The sequence below is a fragment of the Scyliorhinus canicula genome, chromosome 5 (assembly GCF_902713615.1).
Source record: "Scyliorhinus canicula chromosome 5, sScyCan1.1, whole genome shotgun sequence".
NCBI lineage: Eukaryota > Metazoa > Chordata > Chondrichthyes > Carcharhiniformes > Scyliorhinidae > Scyliorhinus > Scyliorhinus canicula.
Genome location: NC_052150.1, coordinates 29,737,715 through 29,759,299, shown reverse-complemented (window position 1 = coordinate 29,759,299; position 21,585 = coordinate 29,737,715). Strand labels below are relative to the sequence as shown.

Sequence of the window (21,585 nt, the reverse complement as noted above, 5' to 3'; positions counted from 1 at the left end):
CATTCTGCTGCCACCTCGTAGCCAAACCTGTTCATTCTGCAAACTGTTTTCACATGGCACACTGCTGCCACCCTTACCTGATTCCAAATTTCAGGACGAAACTTGATTACCTTTCATTGCCTCAAAATATGGTAATATGATGAATTATTCTTAAAATTCCTTTCCTATGCCATTGCTCAACAAGGTATTGCAGTGTACCCAAGGAGCCCCCCGCCCCCCCCCCCCCCCCCCCCCACCCCCTACCACCCGCCAGGTAGCAGATGCTGCAAAACCGTTAGTTGCAGAATAACTATACACCATTGATAGATCAGTCTCCTCAAGGCAGTCCTCATACAAAATTTTGTTGAGTTATGTGGAGGAAAAAGATCACTTACAATTTAAACGACAGTTGCAGTGTTTTTTTAATTGAAGTCAAAGAGCAACAGCTTGCAGCTGCAGCAGGCAAGTCAGAAACTGAGCAATAAGCCATATGTCAATAAGGAAAGCCAAGTCTTATCACCACAATACTGCTTTCAGCATGTTTCAATTAAATGAGGCAGTCCTTGTTATCCGTGATACTCTCTCCTTGTCCTGAGTCAGATTCTACTTGCCTAAAGGCTTCTAATAAAGAGCATGGGTCAAGCTATAAATGGTTAGACATGCGGCTGTTCAAGCGTCAAGCACAAAAGAAACAGCTCTCATAATTTGAACACCAACACCGTACGATTTTAAATAGACAATTAGGTGAGACCTGCACAAATGAACATGTATTTACAGATGTTTGGTAAACTTTTTCCTCGACAACTTCACCACCCCGCGCTTCCCTCTCTTTCTTGAAGTTATTAACTCCTTGTTAGGCAGTGACCCACCCCCCGGCAGCCATTACAGTATTAACACCTGAGCTTCAACAGGAAGCATGGCAGGTTATTCCAATACAGACTTTTTCACATGTTTATTTTCCTCTCCAAACATCAACACAAGCAGACACCCCACAAAGGGCAATTGTGGATGGATTCCTGGATGACCTCGCTCTCCAAGGGGAGGAGAACCTCTACCAAAGTCCAAGTGATAAATGGAAAGCTAGCACAGTCCAGGTTTGAGATGCTGCGACTCAGCTGCACACTGGCTAGGGCCACAGAGCCCTTAGACCTATCCATTCCGATGTAGTCATCTCCTAAATGTCCATTTTGTTGAAATAAAACCGAGTACATGTTGTAGATTAGAACTGCGGCATTTTCTAGCGCGATTTGAGGCATAAGGCTTCGCATTCCTCCCGGCTATCAAACCGATTCTCGTTTCCTCCGCATCCGCTGTACCAGAACCGTGTGCAGCCCCGCTGCACTTGATCGAAGTACCATTTCACAGCATAATTCTGACAGGTCCCTCCATCCTGATTGAGCCGGCACACATCTGGAAGGGAATAAGGGATCGAATTAAAGGATAAACGAGTGAGTCAGCAAATCCATAAGGGCTTGGATTATGTGGTCAATTTACACTTGTCCAGAAATCTTTAAGGAGGCTTTGCCCGTTTGGGAATGTGCAGTAAATAATTAGAAATCAGAAACTAATTTCGGTAAGGGGTCCAGAACCTATGTGAACTTGATTGAAGAATTCTTATTGAGGCATTTACAATCTAAACTAGGAAAATTAGAATATTTAATTCAAGATCAAATCATGAGGAGAAAGTGAAATAAAGAGGAGATAAATATTGGATTAAAGGAGATAAATGAAGATAAATAAAGAAAAATATTTACAGCTTTTAACTATATCCAACAATCATTGGGGAGAATGTGGTGTAGTGGAAACTAGTTATTGGACTAGGCAAATGTCCTGGGGACAAGGGTTTAAATCCGGGTAGGGTGCTCTTTCCAAGAGTCGGTGCAGACTCGATGGCCAAATGGTTTAAATCCTCCATTAAATCCTAAATTTGAATTCAATTAATAATCTGGAATTGAAAATCTAATATCAGTGATGGTGGCCATGAGACCATTGTCGATTGTCATGAAAACCCATCTGGTTAACTAATGCCTTTTAGGGTAGCAAATCTGCTGTCATGGCCTGGTCTGGCCTACAGGTGACTCCAGAGCCACAGCAATGTGGCTTATTCCGAGCTGCCCTCTGAAATAGAACGGCGCACCACTCAGTTCAAGGGCAATTAGGGATGGTCAAAAAATGCTGACCTCACTAGTAACGCCCACATATCCGTGAAAAAATTAAGACAAAAATACATTAAAATCTGAGGGAAGGAGCCTTCACATTTGTGAAAGTTAGTTTGCAATGCCCGAGAGGTTGCTTGGCAGCATTAAGATGTACCACACGGCGGCACGGTGGTTACCACTGCTGCCTCACAGCGCCAGGGACCCGGGTTCAATTCCGGCCTTGGGTGACTGCCTGTGTGGAGTTTGCACTTTCTTCCTGTGTCTGAGTAGGTTTCCTCCGGGTGCTCCGGTTTGATCCCACAGTTCAAAGATGCGCAGGTTAGGTGGATTGGCCATGTTAAATTGCCCCTTAGTGTCCAAAAGATTAGGAGGGGTTACTGGGTTACAGGGATAGGGTCTGGGCGTGGGCTCGGATAGGGTGCTCTTTCCAAGGGTCGGTGCGGACTCGATGGCCAAATGGCCTCCTTCTGCACTGTAGAGATTCTATGATTCTATGACTAGTAAAAATCACACTAGAATGGATAAGCTTTAACCTTTCCTGGTAAGTTTAGTGGCTATCTATTCGGCTAATACACTCATTCTATATATTTTAATGCTGAATTATTGGGCTAGATAGCAGTGTAGCAAAACTTCTGGAAAAACAAAGCAAGTTGAACAACAATGTACAGAAGTTCACTTTTAACTGCATATGAACAGTCAGTATAAATGGCTGTCCAATTTATCCTTCAATAACAATGAATGTCAATCCCCGGCACAGTTATTTCTACCGATATATACTGCCCTTTCTTTTTAATTGGCAATGAAGTTTCATCTTTTTTTAAAAATTCATTTATGGGATGTGGACTTCACTGGTTGGGCAGCATTTATTGCCCATGATTAGATGCCCTTCAGAAGGTAGTGATGAGCTGCCTTCTTGAACTGCTGCAGTCCTTCAGGTGTAGGTACACCCACTGTGCTGTTAGGGAGGGAGCTCCATCATTTTGTCCCAGCGACAGTGAAGGAACGGCGATATATTTCCAAGTCAGGCTGGAAGGGGACCTCCAGGTGATGGGTTTCCCAATATCTGCTACTCTTGTCCTTCTAGGTCGTAGTCGTCGTGGGTTTGGAAGGAATCTTGGTGAGTTACTGCAGTGCATCTAGTAGATGGTACACACAGCTGCCACTGTTCATCGGTGGTGGAGGGTTTGAATGTTTGCGGAAGGGGGAGCAATCAAACGGGCTGCTTTATCCCGGTTGGTGTCGAGCTTCTTGAGTGTTGTTGGAGCTGCACTCATCCAAGCAACTGCAGAGTATTCCATTGCACCCCTGACTTGTGCCTTGTAGATAGTGGACAGGCTTTGGGAGGTCAGGAGGTGAGTTACTCGCCTTAGGATTCCTAGCCTTTGACCTGCCCTGGTAGCCACAGTATTAATGTGGCTTGTACAGTTCAGTTTCTGAACAATGGTAACCCCCTGGATGTTGATTGTGGACAATACATCAAATTAGACAAAGGTTCTATTTAGTTTGGTTTAAGAAGGAAAGAACGTGTATTTATATTGCACCTTATAAGACCTCAGGACATCCCAAAAAGTGTTTTACAGCGAATGATGTCCTTCTAAAACTTTTTTTAAAATTCTTTCATGGGATGCAAGCTTCGCTGACTAGGCTTGCATCCACCCTCGATTGCCCCCAAGAAGGCCTATTCATGGCATGTGGGCATCGCTGACTGGTCCAGCATTTATTGCCCATCCTTAATAATCCTCCAGCTGTGACTTATGAGAGCATTTCAGAGTCAACCGCATTGCTGTATCTGGAGTCACATGTCAGCCAGACCAAGTAAGGATGGCAGATTTCCTTCCCTAAAGGACATTAGTGAACCAGATGGGCTTTCTTATAACAAATCGACAATGGTTTCACAGTTATTCTGTGCACCCACAGTGCTGTTCGGGAGGAAGTCCAGAGTGACAAATTTCCATGTCAGAATGGTGTTATGGCTATTGTAATGTGGGAAACATGGTCAATTTACACACAGCATGTTCCCACAAGCAGCAATGAAATAAATAAGCAGATCATCTGTTTTAGGTGTTGGTTAAGGGATAAATACTGGCTAGGACACTGGGGGGGGGGGGAGGGGAACTCGCCTACTCCTCTTCAAAATGGTGTTATGGGATCTTCCACGTCCATGTAAAAGGTGGACAGAGCCTCAGTTTAACTTCTAATTCAAAAGACAGAGCAGCACTCCCTCTGCACTGTAGTCTCGATCTATATTTTGTTCTCAAGTCTCTGGAGCAGATCTTGATTTCAGCCCCTTCTGACTCAAAAGTGGAAGTGAACAACTGTTTACAAACAAGTCTGACTTTGGTCAGGACATTCGTAAGGTCTGGTCAGCTTATTCCATTTATATGGAATGTTTTTGCAAATGTTTTTTCAGCATCACTGACCCTGCAACACGGGGGATGACAGATGCCAGGATGGCAAAGTGTTAAGTGTTACTTTACAGTAATTGGGAGGTTTGTGGAGGTGAAACTGCACCAATGGCATGATTTTAATATCAGAATTATGTGTGTACACAGCAAATGGGTATAGACTGTTCCAGGAAAAACTGTTGTGATGAATGTAGGAATTTCAGATGTATATTTTATTACAGGTATCTGGTACAGTAATGCTTAAGAGCCTGGGTTAGCGTGTGTATGTGATTACTGCAGTAATGTTTATAAGAATCCTGGTTTAAACGACAAGGCAACAATGGAGCTACAGCAGCGACAATTAAAGCATCGTAAAAATGAGATCACTATTCATTCAAATTTTGTATATTGTTTACCGAAGTAGATCAAATTGAATTTTGTTTACAGAAAGAAGGTTCCCTGGGGAGGAGATGATTAGAGACTTGGGCGCGATCCTCTGGTTGCATTGCGCTCGAGCGAGAAGACAACGCGACCGGAGAATCCTGGAAGAGCCCTCTTACAGGCTTCCCGGCAACCTCCGCACCTCACAGGATTCACCCAAGTACCGTGAAGAGTAGGAACAGAACTCTACCTAAAAGGGGCAGAACCAAATGATGCTCACGAAAGTTGGTCGTAAACCTACTTAAGGTATCCCTACACGGGATACACCAGCATGCTTCGATTCTCCAGCTTCCCCAGGCAGACTGCAGCCGGGCACTTATCTGTACTGGTCCACAAGAATGTGGACCAGGCATAATGGCACCCGGGGATCTCACGGGGCATGGGAGGCCACTGGGTGGTCAGGGACTGTGCAGGGTGGCCCCCTGACCCTTCCCCTGGAACATGGGAACATTGGAACTGCACAGCTGGCACCTTGGCACAGCCACCCAGGCACTGCCAAGGTGCATGGATGGCACTGCCAAGCTGACAGGAGCACTTCCCAGGTGCCATGGTGCCAGTGTATGGGTGCTCATGTGCTAGGGTGATACTGCCAAGGGTCAGGGCTCGAGGAGTGGAAGTAGGGTGGAGGGGGGGGGTTTGAAGGATGGGGGTGTGCAGGTCAGGTAAGTAGGGGCCTCTGGGAGATTGGGGGGTGACAGCTGGGGGTCCTGGGAGCGGGAAGAGTGGGGCCTCCAGGGAAGCCATAGCAAGGTGTCTTCACTTGGGGTGCCTGGGGCAGTGCCCATTTGTGTGTGGGGGCTGACATTGCCCATGGGTAGGGGGTGTGGGGGGACCCACAAGCTCACTTAGTGATCAGGGCAACCCTTCAAAATGGCGATCCGATCTCTGAGTTCAGCTCTCCACTGCTTAAGAATTCTGGGTGTGATCTTACGGCCACACTGCACCGGAAAAGCAGCTCATCGCGGTGCAGTGTGGCCTTTGTAAGCCGGGAGACCCCGCTCCCGGGATCTAACTGGATCGCAAAGCCTCGGGAGATTCAGCGCAATCTCACGAGACGTTGTGATGTGAATCCCACCCACAATGGGCGGGATCACTTTTTAGCAAATCTGCATATTAGAGCAAGGCAGTAAGCCTTACTCTAATTCAGATTCCCGAGGTACCAGAGGCTTTGGGATTCAGTCCCCTTCACCTCAGAGACCTTGGGCGACCACCACTTAGTACTGGGCCCGACAAAAGAAAACCAGATGGAATAGCACTCATGGGTGTCTCCCAGGGGATCAGAGCTGCATGCTCTTTGGGCAGGGTGGTGCTCTGACACTGTTGGTGCCACCTGGGTACCTCAGCAATGCCAACCTGGCAATGCCATCTGGGTGCCAGCCTGGCACTGCCAAGGTGTCCAGGTGACACTGCCAGCTGCCATGGGCACTGCCAGGGTGGCATTTCCAAGCTGGCATTTTGTGCGTGTGCATGATTGGGCTGATGTCGCCCGGTGTGGGTTTTGGCGGGGGAGGGGGGTGGGCTGCGGTGGGGGGTGGAGGGTGGTGCTATATTGCTTTTGGACTGAGGGTTGAGGTCAGGAATTGTTTTGGGGACCTCAGAAATCTCGCTTCGCTGGGGAGTTCTGGCGAGCGGATCTCCCCACTGTAAAAAACAGGGCTATATGAGGCCTCAGCCGCGTGTTCCTCATTTAGGCCCCTTATTCAACATGAGTCGTGACATGAGTCACCAAAAAGGTGACTGAGTGTCACTGAACGGTGGTGGGGAAGTCCCCGGCAGAGCCAGCGGGAAGCTCCCTGAAATATCCGCCACAAATGAAGTTAGAAATTCTGGGGGAGAATCGCGTCAATTGTGTTAAGGCTCAGTAAAATGGTCATAATCTAGTTAGTGAGATACAGGTGATGTAGCCAGGGGATAAAGCAGTCAGGTGTGGAGTTTTCACTCTTAGTTTTTGGCTGGAAAGCAAGCTGAGAAGCAGTTTCTGAGGAATAAATCGAGGTAGTCTGCATTATTCTGACAGGGTGTCAGGTCTCTGTCTTCAAGCAATCTCAAAAGATCTCTATCTAATGTTTGACAAGTAATCCTGTGTTTGCCACCTCTAGTTAAAAGTGGGTTTTGACCTGAGTTTTGCTTTATTGGCGATAAAAAATATAGCAGTTAGGAGTTAAAATGTTTAATTTTATTGTTAAGGTTTGTTCAACTGGTAATTGTAAGCTATTTTTTGTATGATGTTAAAGTTAATTTAATCCTAATAAGTTAGTAATAAAGTTTGTTTTAATATAATTGTGCATGGAATCACTCCTGGGGTGAAGTTTCCTTTTTCACAATCTTGCAAATTATTTTATTTTAACTTTTTTCCAATTAAGGGGCAATTTTTGTGTGGCCAATCCATCTATCCTACACATCTTTGGGTTGTGGGGATGAGACCCATGCAGACACGGGGAGAATGTGCAAAGTCCACACGGACAGTGACCCGGGGCTGGGATCAAACTTGGGTCCTCGGCGCCATGAGCAGCAGTGCTAACCACTGCATCGCTCAGCTCAGTATTACAAATTAAATAAAATATTGAAATTTTGACTGGTATCCTAGCAACTGTTGGGGTCTGGTCCGGGATCGTAATACTGTACAGAATTGTCACATCGAGCCTACCATGATTCATACCTGTTGTACTATCAGGGTTTGGTTCCCCTGTGACATTTTCCTCCTCCTCTTCCTCCTCCTCTTCCTCCTCCTCCTCAAATTCTTCCTCCTCTTCAAATTCTTTGATTTCTGGTACCTCGAAACTTACTCTGTAAACAAGCACAAGTTAAAGACATCTACATGCGAATCAACAAAACATATATTGAAAACATAAATCGGGTGTGTCCAAAAAGGCATTGTCTTGGAAAACATACATTCCTTCTGGAGGTTGAGGTTCTATTTCCAGCGTAGACGGTTCGATTGCAGCTCTTCGACATTCCCTCTGTAAAACTGGGTATGGGTACCTGTTGATTCTAACTGTAAGAAGTAAATTGTTGTTAAAACACTATTTCTGCGTGCATCAGAAACAAGCCGTAATAATTTTGTTAGCTCACTAAATTTCATACACTAATTTCTTTTTGGTTTTCTAGTGCCACGGACAGTAAAACAAAGTGACTCCATGAAGTTTTGGAAACATTCTTCCTGAGTATTTATACAAGATCTTTTAGGCACACCTGCATATACCTCAGAATAACAGACTTTCAATAGGCACTCAAAGCAGCAGTGCAGTATAATAATATAATAATAATCTTTATTAGTGTCACAAGTAGGCTTACATTAACACGGCAATGAAGTTGCTGTGAAAATACCCTTGTTGCCACACTCCGTCGCGTGTTCGGGTACACTGAGGGATAATTCAGAATTTCCAATTCACCTAACAAACCACAGCGTCCGGAGGAAACCCACGCAGACACGGGAAGCCAGGAATCAAACCCGGGTTCCTGGCACTGTGAAGCAACAGTGGTAAACACTGTGCTACTGTGCTGCCCATGTAATAGGAGGATGCAGTAGTAGGAGGGTGATTTATTCCACATGTTGGCAGAGTAGTGGCACAGCCAACATGAGTGCAGTGTCATCTGCATCATTGGAAACTTGGACTGAATGTAGTCAGTTCAGCGTTGAAGATTGAGGGATGATCCAATTGAGATATTTGAGGATAATTAAAGGATTCAATAGGCTAGATAGTGAGAGACTATGGGTTGGATTCTCCGATCCCCTGGTCATGTGTTTCTCAGCAGTGCGCCATTCGCTGGCGGCGGGATTCTCTACTCCCACTGCTTGTCAATGGGATTTCCCATTGAAGCCATCCCACTCCCAGGCGGTGGTGCAGTGCCGGCAGGACAGTGGCAAGAAAATTCTGGCCTATATCCTCTGATGGAGGAGCCCAGAACAAAGGGGTTAACCTTAAAATTCCAGCTAGGCTATTTAAAGATGATGGCAAGAAACATTTCTTTACAAAAAGGTTATGAAAATCTAGAATGATCCCGCAAAGGCTTGAGGTCAATCAAAAATTTCGCAACTGAGATTGATTTTTGTTCGTTATTGAGCTTTTCAGAGATAAATGGCGTTACAAAGCAAATCACCCATGATTTAATTGAACAGGCTTGAAGGGCTAAATGATCACTTCCTGTTCTTATTGTTCAATGTCAAAGTGCCAATTGCATAAGGAGATAGTGAGGTTGTAAATATATCAATTTTTCCATGCCAGATCTTGGCCAGAGGAAAATTCTGTGGACACAATTACAGTGTTGCTGCACAAAGTAATCAGAGGCCTTTCTCTTCTCCTCCCTATTGGGGCTCCATGTATATAGATAATGTAATGGCATGGACATATACAGAAAATAATCAAAATGGTTAATCGAATAATAATATAGCAATAATGGCTTTGTGTCAAGGTAATGAGAATACAAAAAGATGGAAATTCTGCTCCAACTTTACAAAGCACTGGTTATACCACATCTGGAGTAACCATAGAATTCCTACAGTTCAGAGGAAACCATTTGGCTCATCATGTCTGCACTGACCCTCTCAAACAGCGCCATACCCAGGCCCACTAGTTTGTGGCTTGGTGTGTGGCTTGGAAGGGAACATGGGGTGGTGCTGTTCCCAAGTGCCTGCTGCCCTTGCTCTTTGAGGTGGTAAAGTTGCAGGTTTGGAAGATTCAATCGAAGAAGCCTTGGCAAATTGCTGCAGTGCATCTGGTAGCTGGCACACACTGGAGCCATGGTGTGGAGTAGTGCCAAGAGTTGATTCTGAAGGTGGAGGATGGGCTGCTGATCAAGAGGATTGCTTTGTCCTGGACAGTGCCAAGCTTCTTGAGTGTTTGAAGCTTTTCACATCTAATTTAGGAGTAAGGCCACGGATAACATGGTAGCTTAGGGCAGCACGGTAGCATAGTGGTTAGCAGAATTGCTTTAAAGCTCCAGGGTCCCAGGTTCGATTCCCGCCTTGGGTCACTGTCTGTGCGGGGTCTGTATGTTCCCCACCGTGTGTGCGTGGATTTCCTCCGGGTGCTCCGGTTTCTCCCTGAAAGGCATGTTTGGACACTCTGAATTCAGTCGCAATGTACCCGAACAGGCGCCAGAATGTGGCGACTGTGGGATTTTCACAGTAACTTCATCGCAGTGTTAATGTAAGACTACATTAACGATTAATTTTACTTGGGGCTGTTTAGCACAGAGCTAAATCGCTGGCTTTGAAAGCAGACCAAGGCAGGCCAGCATCACGGTTCAATTTCCGTACCAGCCTCCCCGAACAGGCGCCGGAATGTGGCGACTAGGGGCTTTTCACAGCAACTTCATTTGAAGCCTACTTGCGACAATAAGCGATTTTCAATTCATAAGCATTTATCTCATTGAATGACAGAATAGGCCTGAGGGACTATGTTACTATACAGTCAGTATTTTTCTATCAGTGATCCAGAGAATCCAGCCAGGGAAATCAGTTTGTACCCAAAACAGAGATGCTGGTGTGACCAATTAAATTAGTTTCAGGCTACAGAAGGCCACTATAGATTATAGCTTCCAACAGTGCAATGGAAATTACCTGCTATTACATGGATTACATAGAACATACAGAGCAGAAGGAGGTCATTCGGCCCATCAAGTCTGCACCGACCCTCTTAAGCCCTCACTTCCACCCTAACCCCATAACCCACCTAAATGTTTTTAGATACTAAGGGCAATTTATCATGGCCAAACCATCTAACCTGCACATCTTTGGACTGTGGGAGGAAACCGGAGCACCCGGAGGAAACACACGCACACATGGGGAGAACGTGCAGAATCCGCACAGACAGTGACCCAGCAGGGAATCAAACCTGGGACCCTGGCGCAGTGAAGCCACAATGCTATCCATTGTGCAACCGTGCTGCCCTATTCTTATTCTGAGTGTTTCTTTCTGCTTCTCTGTCGCTGGTTCAGGCTGTTCACTGAACTGAAGACCGTAACATATCGGAGCAGAATTTGGCCATTCAGCCCATCGAGTCTGCTCCGCCTGACGATTGCTCGAAGTTAGCATGTGACTAACTTTAATTACTCCCCATACCTCCAAAATATTTGGATCCAATGGTCTTTTTAAGGATGAGCAGATTATCAAAAATTAAAATTGCCGTTTCAGGAAAGTGACCATTGAACTGAGTGAAATCACATGGGCCCGTCACATAGGGCAGCACGGTAGCATAGTGGTTAGCACAGTTGCTTCACAGCTCCAGGGTCCCAGGTTCGATTCCCGGCTTGGGTCACTGTCTGTGCAGAGTCTGCACGTTCTCTCCGTATCTGCGTGGGTTTCCTCCGGGTGCTCCGGTTTCCTCCCACAGTCCAAGGATGTCCAGGTTTCGGGGATTGGCCATGCTAAATTGCCCTTACTGGCTAAAAAGCTTAAGTGGGGTTACTGGGTTACGGTGATAGGGTGGAGGTGTGGGCTTGGGTAGGGTGCTCTTTCCAAGGACCGGTGCAAACTTGATGGGCCGAATGGCCTCCTTCAGCACTGTAAATTCTATGATTCTATTCTATGACATGTGATAGGCACCTGACCCCCCCCCCCCCCTTCAAAACATAACAATATTCTTCAGAAGAGAATGAAGTAATTATGTTCTAACAATGTCACTTTAAAAGAAGCTCATAGAACCTTGTTACTCTTTTTAAAGAACGGGATTCATCCTGGAAGATAAGTTTGCTCCACCCATAATGTGTTCAATATGTAAGTGTCAGCCTTTGGGCCTTTGAAATATAATGGATCTTTTTAGTGCCCACAACTGCCGTAGAGAATATACAAGCTGTCATATTTCTCATGTATATTTTCTTTTTAAAGCAAGCATAACTTACGTGTGAGACTTTTCAGAAAGGCTCGTGCAAACCTTTGGGCATATGTCATTTCGTGCTCCAGTAGATGGCCCAAGTGAATCAAGTGTTGATCAAATGGGATACTAACAATCTCCTCCAGGTCTGTTTTGGCAGCATCCTTTCCGAGGAAGAGTGTAAAAATGGCAAAACCTTTACACTTAGCTTGTAATGACGCAGCCCTCAACATCTCTATGTCAAAGACATTCGTTTCTCCTGCAAGTATTAAAAAGATGACCTTGTGGCGTCGTGGATTCGGAGCATTTAAGAAGACATTATTCATGGTCCATTCGATAGCGTGGCCAGCCCAAGAGGAACCTTCTAACTTATTAAACGAGTTCTCAATGTAGCTCTTCATTGTGCTTTTGCTACCATAGTTCAAGAACCCAAACTCCAGGTTGACTGGCTTCTGGCCAGTTCTGGGTCGGTAACCTGGTGGTGAATGTTGCACCAGGGCTACCCTGGCACGATTATCAAAGGCACGTGGGCTTCTTGAAATCACAAACATGTCAAGCACTGAGCTGAGGAAGTCCTTTACTCTTTCAAAGTCCGCCATTCTCAGGTTGCGTGAGCCATCAACAGCAAAAGCAATGTCCATGCTAATTGGAATTGGAGACGGGGAGATGCTGTGTCGACACTGGACCTTTGGTTGGCACAGATCTGTGAAGGAACATTAAAGTCTAAAGTTGAAATACTGTTTTCAAAAAACCCAATGCTTTAATTTCCTGTCTAATTATAACCATTTTGCTATTATTTCATTTTAACTAGGCAGGATAACACTACTTCATTAAGTACACTTTCTGATTGACAAAGTTAGGTAAATACAATTAAAACTCATACCAAAACAGAAAGTACACAATCGGACTTTGTGTAACTGCTCCTGCGCTTCTTGCTGCTGTCTTGACAACACGACTACTTGAAACATTCTTGTATCATCAACCTTTTTCAATGGTCAAGGAAATAACAAAATATCAAATTTCAGGTACGAAGGTTTGTTAATAGACCTTAAACTGCGGTGAGTATTGGTAAAGGGATTACTTCTTAACTGTTAAGGTTAGAGACTTGTGCTGATCACCCAATACATCTATGGACCAAGAGAAGGAAGAGGAAGGCACTTGGGCCCAAGTTTACGCCACAGTGGAGTGTCTCTCCATCGTGGCGAAAATAGCAGAAATTCCCAAAAAACATGCATTGGAGAGCTTTTAATTCCCGATGAAATTTGCTCAAAGATTTCATTCACAGCCCCAGAAATGGCACAAAACAATTTCCCTAAACCCAAGAGAGCAGGAATGTGGGAGTCTTTGGTCTCACAGAGCAATTGCACTTGCTCCTACTGACTCATGCACCAAAGGTGCCAGGAAAAACTTTGTGCTGGGCAAGGGCCCATAGAATTTGTGAGACATAACATTGAATACGGACATGACACCTTCACACGTAGAGGAAACAGAATCTCTACAGTGTAGAAGGAGGCCATTCAGCCCATCAGGTCTGCACTGCCCCTTGGAAAGGCCACCCAGGCCCAACCCCCTACTCTATCCCTGTATCCCCACCTAACCTTCGGACACTTAGGGGAAATTTTAGCATGGCCAATCTACCTAGTCTACATATCCTTAGACAGTGGGAGCAAACCGGAGCAACCGGAGGAAACCTACGCGGACACAGGGAGAAAGTGCAATCTCCACACAGACAGTCACCCAAGGCCAGAATGGAACCCAGGTCCCTGGTGCTGTGAGGCAACAATACTAACCACTGCGCCTCTATGCTGCCCATGCATAGAACACATGAGTAGCCGGAGGCCAGAGGCAGGGTTGAAGGTCAGGAAGGAGATACTACTGCTCGCACAACAGAAAAGAGGAGAGACCGGACAACCAGTTATTACCCTATAGGGTGTACAGACGTAGGAGAATGAGGGAGCAGAGCTGGTACCTGTGTAAGACACCAAACTAGTTATTTAAGTATAGCCCTTCTCAAAATGAAAGCATGGTCTAATGCAAGCCATTGCCATAAGCATGCTCAATGCCCTTATAGAGCAACCCAATCCTTGCATTCCCTCTCATGCCAACGTCCCTTCAGCTCAGTGAAATGGCATCATGACCGTGCCAAGATTATTTCAACACCGCTTTTATCACCCGCTATCGGGGATTTGCCATCACAAACAGACAGCTGTTCAGGCACCCTGGCAATCTCATGGCATCTGTCCCTTGGGTTGGATGTTTCTCAGCCAGGCCTACCCACTCCCAGCCTGAGTCATCTCCATGGCATTCAACGCCCTGTTCCACTACAATGACAAAAGGAATTTATGTTAGCCTGATATATAGTGCATTAAGAGATATTGTTCTTCACTGCATCTGTGCATCACAATGTTCATTCACATTTGTTCTGCATTCATCCACATGAGCAGCTTACACATACAAGCCTCAATGTTGAAGCAGAGCTATGTGCCAGATCTCGCACCTTAGCTGCAGCAGGAAGATATCTTCCTTCCTTTGGAGCTCCGTGTGTATGAGCCAAACTATTCCCTTTGCTAAAATGCAGCAGGTCAGTGAACCTTTCCCTGCACTAAACTCATGAGTGCTGATAGGCTCCTGCTGCGCTCACCGCAAACACTATTGAATCCAGACCTTCCTGATTACTTTAGGGTGGGATTACGGTGGCCAGCAGGGTAGCGGACTGGTATCTAACCTGGTTAGAAAAGTGCGGGGCATGTGTGTGACATTATATGGATTAAAATGGAAGGCAAAAAGGGCATGAGCAATTCAGGTTACAATGCTCTCATTCATTTTTGAGTGCTAAAATGGGCTAACTATTTTCACCATATCATCAATGACTACTGGTAAGGTTTTCTAGAGAAACTGGCTCTGCACAAACGCTTTGTGTCACAAATGATGGAGCTCCAATATAGCATGATGTGCTCTGGGACCACTGACAACCCTATTTGTTTCTTTCCTCTTTGTCACACTGTTAAGCCATAACAGGATGCAGCTGTGAGGGACCTGGTCGATGGTCACGACTGTGGGCCCATGGGTCTCAAAAGGACAAGTGGATGGGATAATGAGCATGTTACCATTCCTCTTTTCATCGTGTGATTCCCAATTGTTTCCAACTCCACCAGAATGACCAACAGCTATTCTGAGATAAGAACAGAGTTTAACAGGGTTTTTAAACAACTAACCTTGCCCTCAGCTGGTGGCTTGTCTGGAGTTCTTTAAGATTTTCCTTGTCTCCCCTCAAACCCAGTTCTCAGCCTGTATTTTACCCTTACTTGGTTTCCAGGAGTCTCTAATCGGGTGTCTGAGAGAGATTTAACCTCTCAGGGAGAGAGAAGCCCACAAGTGCCTCCTTCAGCTCGGAGTTCAAAATGAAACTAAAACTGGAACAGTCTCACAGAGGAAGAAACATTCCAGGGAAAAACCTGACACGATCTATTGATAAGGTCTGACAATTTGAAATAGTCTATTGGCCAACAGCCAAGACCATCAAGATGTACCATCATTGGGCAGCACGGTGGCGCAGTGGGTTGGCCCTGCTGCCTCACCGCGCCGAGGTCCCAGGTTCGATCCCGGCTCTGGGTCACCGTCTGTGTGGAGTTTGCACATTCTCCCCGCGTTTGCGTGGGTTTCGCCCCCACAATCCAAAGATGTGCAGGGTAGGTGCCCCTTTTCTTGGAAAGAAATGAATTGGGTACTCTAAATTTTAGGAAAAAATAGATGTACCATCAATGATGTCTGACCAAACAGCACATCCAGCTGGAGGTTCCTTTTTTTTAAATTAAAGGTGAATTCCATCTTAAAGCAATAGGTCCCATAACTGTCCAGGTACAGAAATTGAACTAGCAGAATAACAGAAATGAAAAGAAAATAAGCGACAGATGGGGATTAACAGGAGGATCCTTACAAAATCCCCTTTAAACCTCCTGCCCCTTACCTTAAATCTAGGTCCCCTGATTATTGGCCCTCCACTAACGGGTAAAGTTCCTTCATATCCACCCTATCTACATCCCTCATAATTTTATACACCTCAATGAGGTTCCCCCCTCAGCCTTCTCTGCTCCAAGGAAAACAATCCCAGTCTATCCAATCTCTCTTGATAGCTGAAACGCTCCAGCCCAGACAACATGCTGGTGAATCTCCTCTGCACTTTCTCTATTGGAATCATATCCTTCCTATAGTGTGGTGATCAGAACTGCATACATTATTCCCATTGTGCCTACCCAGTGTTTTATCTAGCTCAATCATAACATCCCTGTTCCTCTATTCTATGCCTCGGCTAATAAGGGCAAGTATTCCGTATGCCTTCATAACCATCTTATATACCTGTACTGCTGTCTTCAGGAATCTATAGACATGCACAGGAAGGGCCCCCTGATCCTCTGTACTTCCTAGGGTCCTACCATTCATTGTATATTCCCTTGCCTCGTTAATCCTCCCAAAATGCATCACTTTACAAGGTCAAATTATATTTCCCACTGTTATGCACATCTGACCAGCCCGTCAATATCGTCCTGTAATCTAAGGCTTTCCTCCTCACTATTTACCACACCACCAATTTTTGTGAAATCTGCAAACTTAGTGATCATACTTCCCACATTCATGCTCAGATCATTACTGTATATTACAAACAAGGGACGCAGCACTAATCCCTGTGGAACACCATTGGGCACAGGTTTCCAGTCACAAAAACAACCTTCAACACTGCCACCTGCGACTAGGCCAATTTTGGTCCATTTTGCAAAATTGCCCTGGATCCTATGGGCTCTTACTTTCTTGATCAGTCTCCCATGCTAGACCTTGACAAAAGCCTTACTGAAATCCATGTAGACTACATCATCTGCACTACCCTCATCTACACACTTAGTAACCTTCTCAAAATAGTTTTAAATCAAATTTGTATTCAGTAAATAATACACACCTTATTCTTTTCATTCATCACCCCTATATTCGCTTTCCTAGATTGGCTCTTGATCCAGCATTTTCAAATCTCTTCATGGCCTTGTCTTTCTCCAACCCTACAACTCTCCAGGAATTCTCTATTCCTCCAAAGCTTCAAAATCCTGCTTCTTCACCCACTAGTGGCCATGCCTGCACAGTTGAGGCCCTGGCTTCTATTCCTTTCTGCTTTCCATACCTTAAAACTTACCTCTTTGACCAAGGTTTCAGTCACCTGTCCCAATGTCTCCTTTACCTGGTGCAACATTTTCTCTGAAAATGCACCCATGAAGTACTTTGGAACATTTTATTATGTTGAGATGCCAGATACAAGCAAGTCTGTTATTCAATGGATTGAATAACGTACTCTGAAAGGAAACAGTTTGATTCACATCTTCAGGATACCCCCAAAGCACTTCCTAGCCAGTGAAGCCCAGTTACTATTGTTCAATTGACTATTCAGCAGCTAAATTGCGTACAGGGATAATTGTTGACCAGGAAACTAGGAGAAGATTTTGTTCCTCTTTGAATAGAGCCATAGGATCTTATACATCTCCTAAACAGACAGGGCCTCAGTTCAACCTCCGATGCAAAATAGGTACGTCTGACAATCCTCAGTTTTGAACTCCCATCAGTCTGATGACACTCCACAATGAGGACCTCCTGATATTCTTTCTTTAAATCATTTTCTCATTCACAAAATACCAGAGGGAACATAGAGTCTCAGCACTGAACTCGCTTTTTCCTGCATGTGAGTGCTTCAAGACAGGATTCTCTCCCTTCCTGCTCTGTGTTTGTCAGCAGAACTCTGAAACCCAGATAATATATATGATGCAGCTTTTCCTGGGCTTTTAACTATAGAACCCCTACAGTGCAAAAGGAGGCCATTCGACCCATAAAGTCTGGACAGACCATCTGAAAGAGCACCGTACCCAGGCCCACGCCCCTGTCGTACGTTCACAACCTCACCTAACCCTGCACATCTTTGGACTGTGGGAGGAAACCAGGGCATCCGGAGGAAACCCACACAGACACGGGGAGAAAGTGCAAACTCCACAGTCACCCAAGGCTAGAATTGAAGCTGGATCTCTGGCGCTGTGAGGCAGAAATGCTAACCAATGTGCCACCATGGCGCCTGTTTCCTCTGACTTACCTCATTAAATTATTAACAATAGATCTGCTCCAGAACAGATTTCAGTTTGTCTCCTTTAATGACCTCACAGAATGACCCAGCAGAGTGAGAGAATCATATAAGACAATAGACACCGCTGAAATTTAAATTGTAATTTCAGATCTATGAATGTTTTTCAGTATGAAATAAACAAGTACTATAGATGGACGGTTCTATCCCTTTAAATATACTTTTTGTATTTTAACTGTTAAAAAATATTAAAATAGTCAATTTTCAGTGGCATTACACACAGTGCGTTGAACAAGTGTGGCAGGGAATAGCTAAAAATTTAATTATGATGTAAGTTAGTCCCTATTCTGAATCTGTTGTTAGTTTTGCGTCATTATAAATTGTTACATCCTAAGGGGCAGCACAGTGACGCAGTGGTTAGCATTGCTGCCTCATGGCGTCGCGGACCTGGGTTCGATCCTGGCCCCGGGTCACTGTCCGTGTGGAGTTTGCACATTGTCCCTGTATCTGCGTGGGTCTCACCCCCACAACCCAAAGGTGGGCAGGGTATTGGTGGATTGGCCACGCTAAATTGCCCCTTAATTGGAAAAAACAATTTTTAAGCTAAATTGTGACATCCAAATTTATAACTGAAACTGCCTATGTCAATATGTAACGCTGTAATTATACCCTCCCACCAGTTGTGGTGCTGTAGAGCCTTCAGTAGCAGGTGCACACAATTACAATGCAGACATGGAAATTCATAACAGGAAAAGTTGATAGAAGTGCAAATAGGTGTAACATTTTTAATATATCACACATGTTTGGTTCTCTTACCTCAAAAGCACGTTGAATTTCAGGAACATTATCAAAAGAAATGACAACTGGAGTGATGTCCAAGGCAATGAACTCCAGGGCAGCTGTTGCGATCGCTGATATCTCACGAGAGGGGCCATTAGTAATAAATACTGTTACTTTCCTGACAAGAACGCCACTACGAACACGCTTGAAAGTATTTTTTGCAACATACTTCATCGCTGCTCCAATATTCCGTCTGCTGGTTGACCTCACGTAAGCTAGATTCTGCAGTTCTTCCAGGAGCTTTTGCTTGCTCCTGAAGTCTGAGAATTGGATCCATTTTTGTACAATGGAATTATAGCTAAGAACGGCCACACGGGCTCCCGTTGGGCAGCTACTTTCAGTGATTTTAAGATCCTGCACAAAATTAATGACTATTGTCTTCATTCTATTAAATATGGTTGGTGTGATATCTGCAGACATGTCCAAAGCGAACACCAGCTCAGTGGGGTACACAGGGCACTCTGTTCCTCCTGAAACATGAGGTTAAGCAAGCAGCAAATTAATATAAAGTTAGAAAAAGGAAAAGATTCTGCATTTATTTGGCACCTTTCATGGCTCAAGGATTTCCAAGGAGTTTTACAACCAACAAAGTACTTTTGAAGTATAGTCCCTGTTGCAATGTAGGAGCACAGCAGCCAATTTGCACATGGATAGCTCCAACAAACAATGAGGTAATCAGATAATCTGTTTTTGTAATGCCAGTGACAAATATTGTCAGGACACCGGGCAACACGGTAGCATGGTGGTTAGCGTCAATGCTTCACAGCTCCAGGGTCGGGTTACGGGTATAGGGTGGATACGTGGGTTTGAGTAGGGTGATCATTGCTCGGCACAACATCGAGGGACGAAGGGCCTGTTCTGTGCTGTACTGTTCTATGTTCTATGTTCTAAAACTCCCCTGTTCTTTGAAATATTATATGGGACTTTTACATCCTTCTGCGAGGGCATGTGGGCTCTTGGTTTAATGTCCCATTCAAATGATTCAAATGTGTCTGGCAACACAGTGAAGTGCCAGGCTGGGCTTTGTGCTCGCACCTCAAGAGTGGGATTTGAACCTACAACCGTCTGCCTCAGTGTGAAAGTGTGGTGGATGCTCGGACAGTGAGTAAATTTAAGGAGGAGTTAGATTTTTAATTAGTAATGGATTGAAGGGTTATGGAGAACGGGCAGGATGGTGGAGTTGAGGCCAGGATGAGATCAGCCATGGTCGTATTGAACGGTGGAGCAGGCTCGAGAGGCTATATTGCCTACTCCTGCTCTTGTTCTTATGTCTAAGAAAGAAATATTTTGTCTAATTCCACCTTCAAGCTCTTGATCTGTAGCCCTGTAGGTAACAGCACCTCAAGCACAAATCTGGGGCTGAATTCTCCGTTCCTGAGACTAAGTGTTATGTCCGGGGCAGGATTTGTGGACTTTCGCGACAGCAAAACTGCTGCCACATCTGGACCGATTCAGCGACAGTGGAGGGGCTAGCACCAGCGCCGCGTGGAACAATTGATTCCAATGAGAAACGGTGCGGGATTCACTAGGTCAGTGATTGATACTCAGGAGACAGACTAGCTGCAGCTGCATATACACACTTCACTCCCCACACACACACTCATCCCAGCCAACGAGGTGGCACTGGTTGTGCTGGAGTGCGTCCATACAGCTGATGGATTGGCTGGGGCCAGAGGGGATCTGGAGGGGTGGCCTGGGGGGACACATATACGACCCATGGCCCTAAGTTCACAGTGGGCTGTCAGCGGCATGCACAGCTGCATGGCTGCTTTTCTGACTGCGGCAATGGTGTTCCGTGCCCGTCCACTCAAACCTCACAGTCCAGCTCCTGGCCACCCCCACTACTCCCTCCATCCCTGGCAGAAGCACCCCAGCCAGCGGCACAACTGTCGGCAAACTATGACGATGTTGGACACTTTCCGTACGCCCTCTCTCCCACAGCAGCCATTATGCCGGTTTCATGATTTTTAAATGCACAAGTGAACCGCGCCGTCGGGAACTTGGATCATCAGAGGCGGGGAATCGCGGAGGCCCCCGGCGAAAACCGGGTCAGGCCCGCTAATGATATGCAAGCGGGGTTTACTGAACATGCATTCCGGACCACATTGACAGCGCTGTTGAGGTGATGCAGAATTGCAATTTGGCCTGAAATCGGTGCCAGCTGCGATTTTGGTGTCGGAACCTATTCTCCACCCAATCGCGTTTCCCGATTTCACTGTCAGCCAATGAGGAATCCCACCCCTGCCGGTTTTGAGTAACAAGGGGATCAGGGTTATTGGGAGAAGGGAGGAGAATGAGGAACATATCAGCCATGATCGAATGGCAGAGGAGACCAGATGGGCTGAATGGCCGAATTCTGCTCCTATATCGTTTGGTTTTATGGTCTTATGGTCACCACGAAAGGAAAGCTGACACCTGCGCAGTAATGAAAAGAAGGACACTTACCTGATGAACAGCAGGCTAAAGGGAGAAAAGAAGGGGGGAAATATCAATAATTATTTCATTTGAATATAAGAACCGCAGTTTAAAAGCTATGCATCACTGGTAGAAATGAATATTAATGCATGCCATATTTATTGTTTTTATCAAAAAGATTGACTGACATTATTCAACACAGCAGTACTCACAAAGCTAACATTAAGTGAGATAGGTGGAAAAATAGGCTCATAATAAGATTTATTTTTAATGTACTGAAATGGTCCAAAGAATCTTTGCTTAACCATCAAACAAAAATTAAATGTAGAGGACATTGGGTTTGTCTTTGGGAGAGTTTGGTTGTCTGTGTAATTTGATAATCTGGGATTTTGGCCAATTTAACATTGCTCCTTGAGAGCATTAATCTTTTGGGAAATGAGTCG

At 45.3% G+C, this 21,585-nt stretch overlaps 1 protein-coding gene across 1 annotated transcript in view; it reads right to left on the bottom strand.

The window, feature by feature from the left end:
- Nucleotides 1–383: 383 nt before the first annotated feature.
- The window catches only part of LOC119965585 (collagen alpha-6(VI) chain-like), a 165,075-nt gene continuing 143,873 nt past the window's right edge, over nt 384–21,585 (bottom strand). The window contains exons 34-40 of the mRNA XM_038796376.1: nt 21,173–21,187; nt 18,704–19,197; nt 12,662–12,761; nt 11,807–12,481; nt 7,856–7,958; nt 7,623–7,750; nt 384–1,389 (exon numbers count right to left, since the gene is read on the bottom strand). Coding sequence (XP_038652304.1) covers nt 1,217–1,389; nt 7,623–7,750; nt 7,856–7,958; nt 11,807–12,481; nt 12,662–12,761; nt 18,704–19,197; nt 21,173–21,187 — 1,688 coding nt within the window. The 3' untranslated portion in view covers nt 384–1,216. The remainder of the gene's footprint in view (nt 1,390–7,622; nt 7,751–7,855; nt 7,959–11,806; nt 12,482–12,661; nt 12,762–18,703; nt 19,198–21,172; nt 21,188–21,585) is intronic.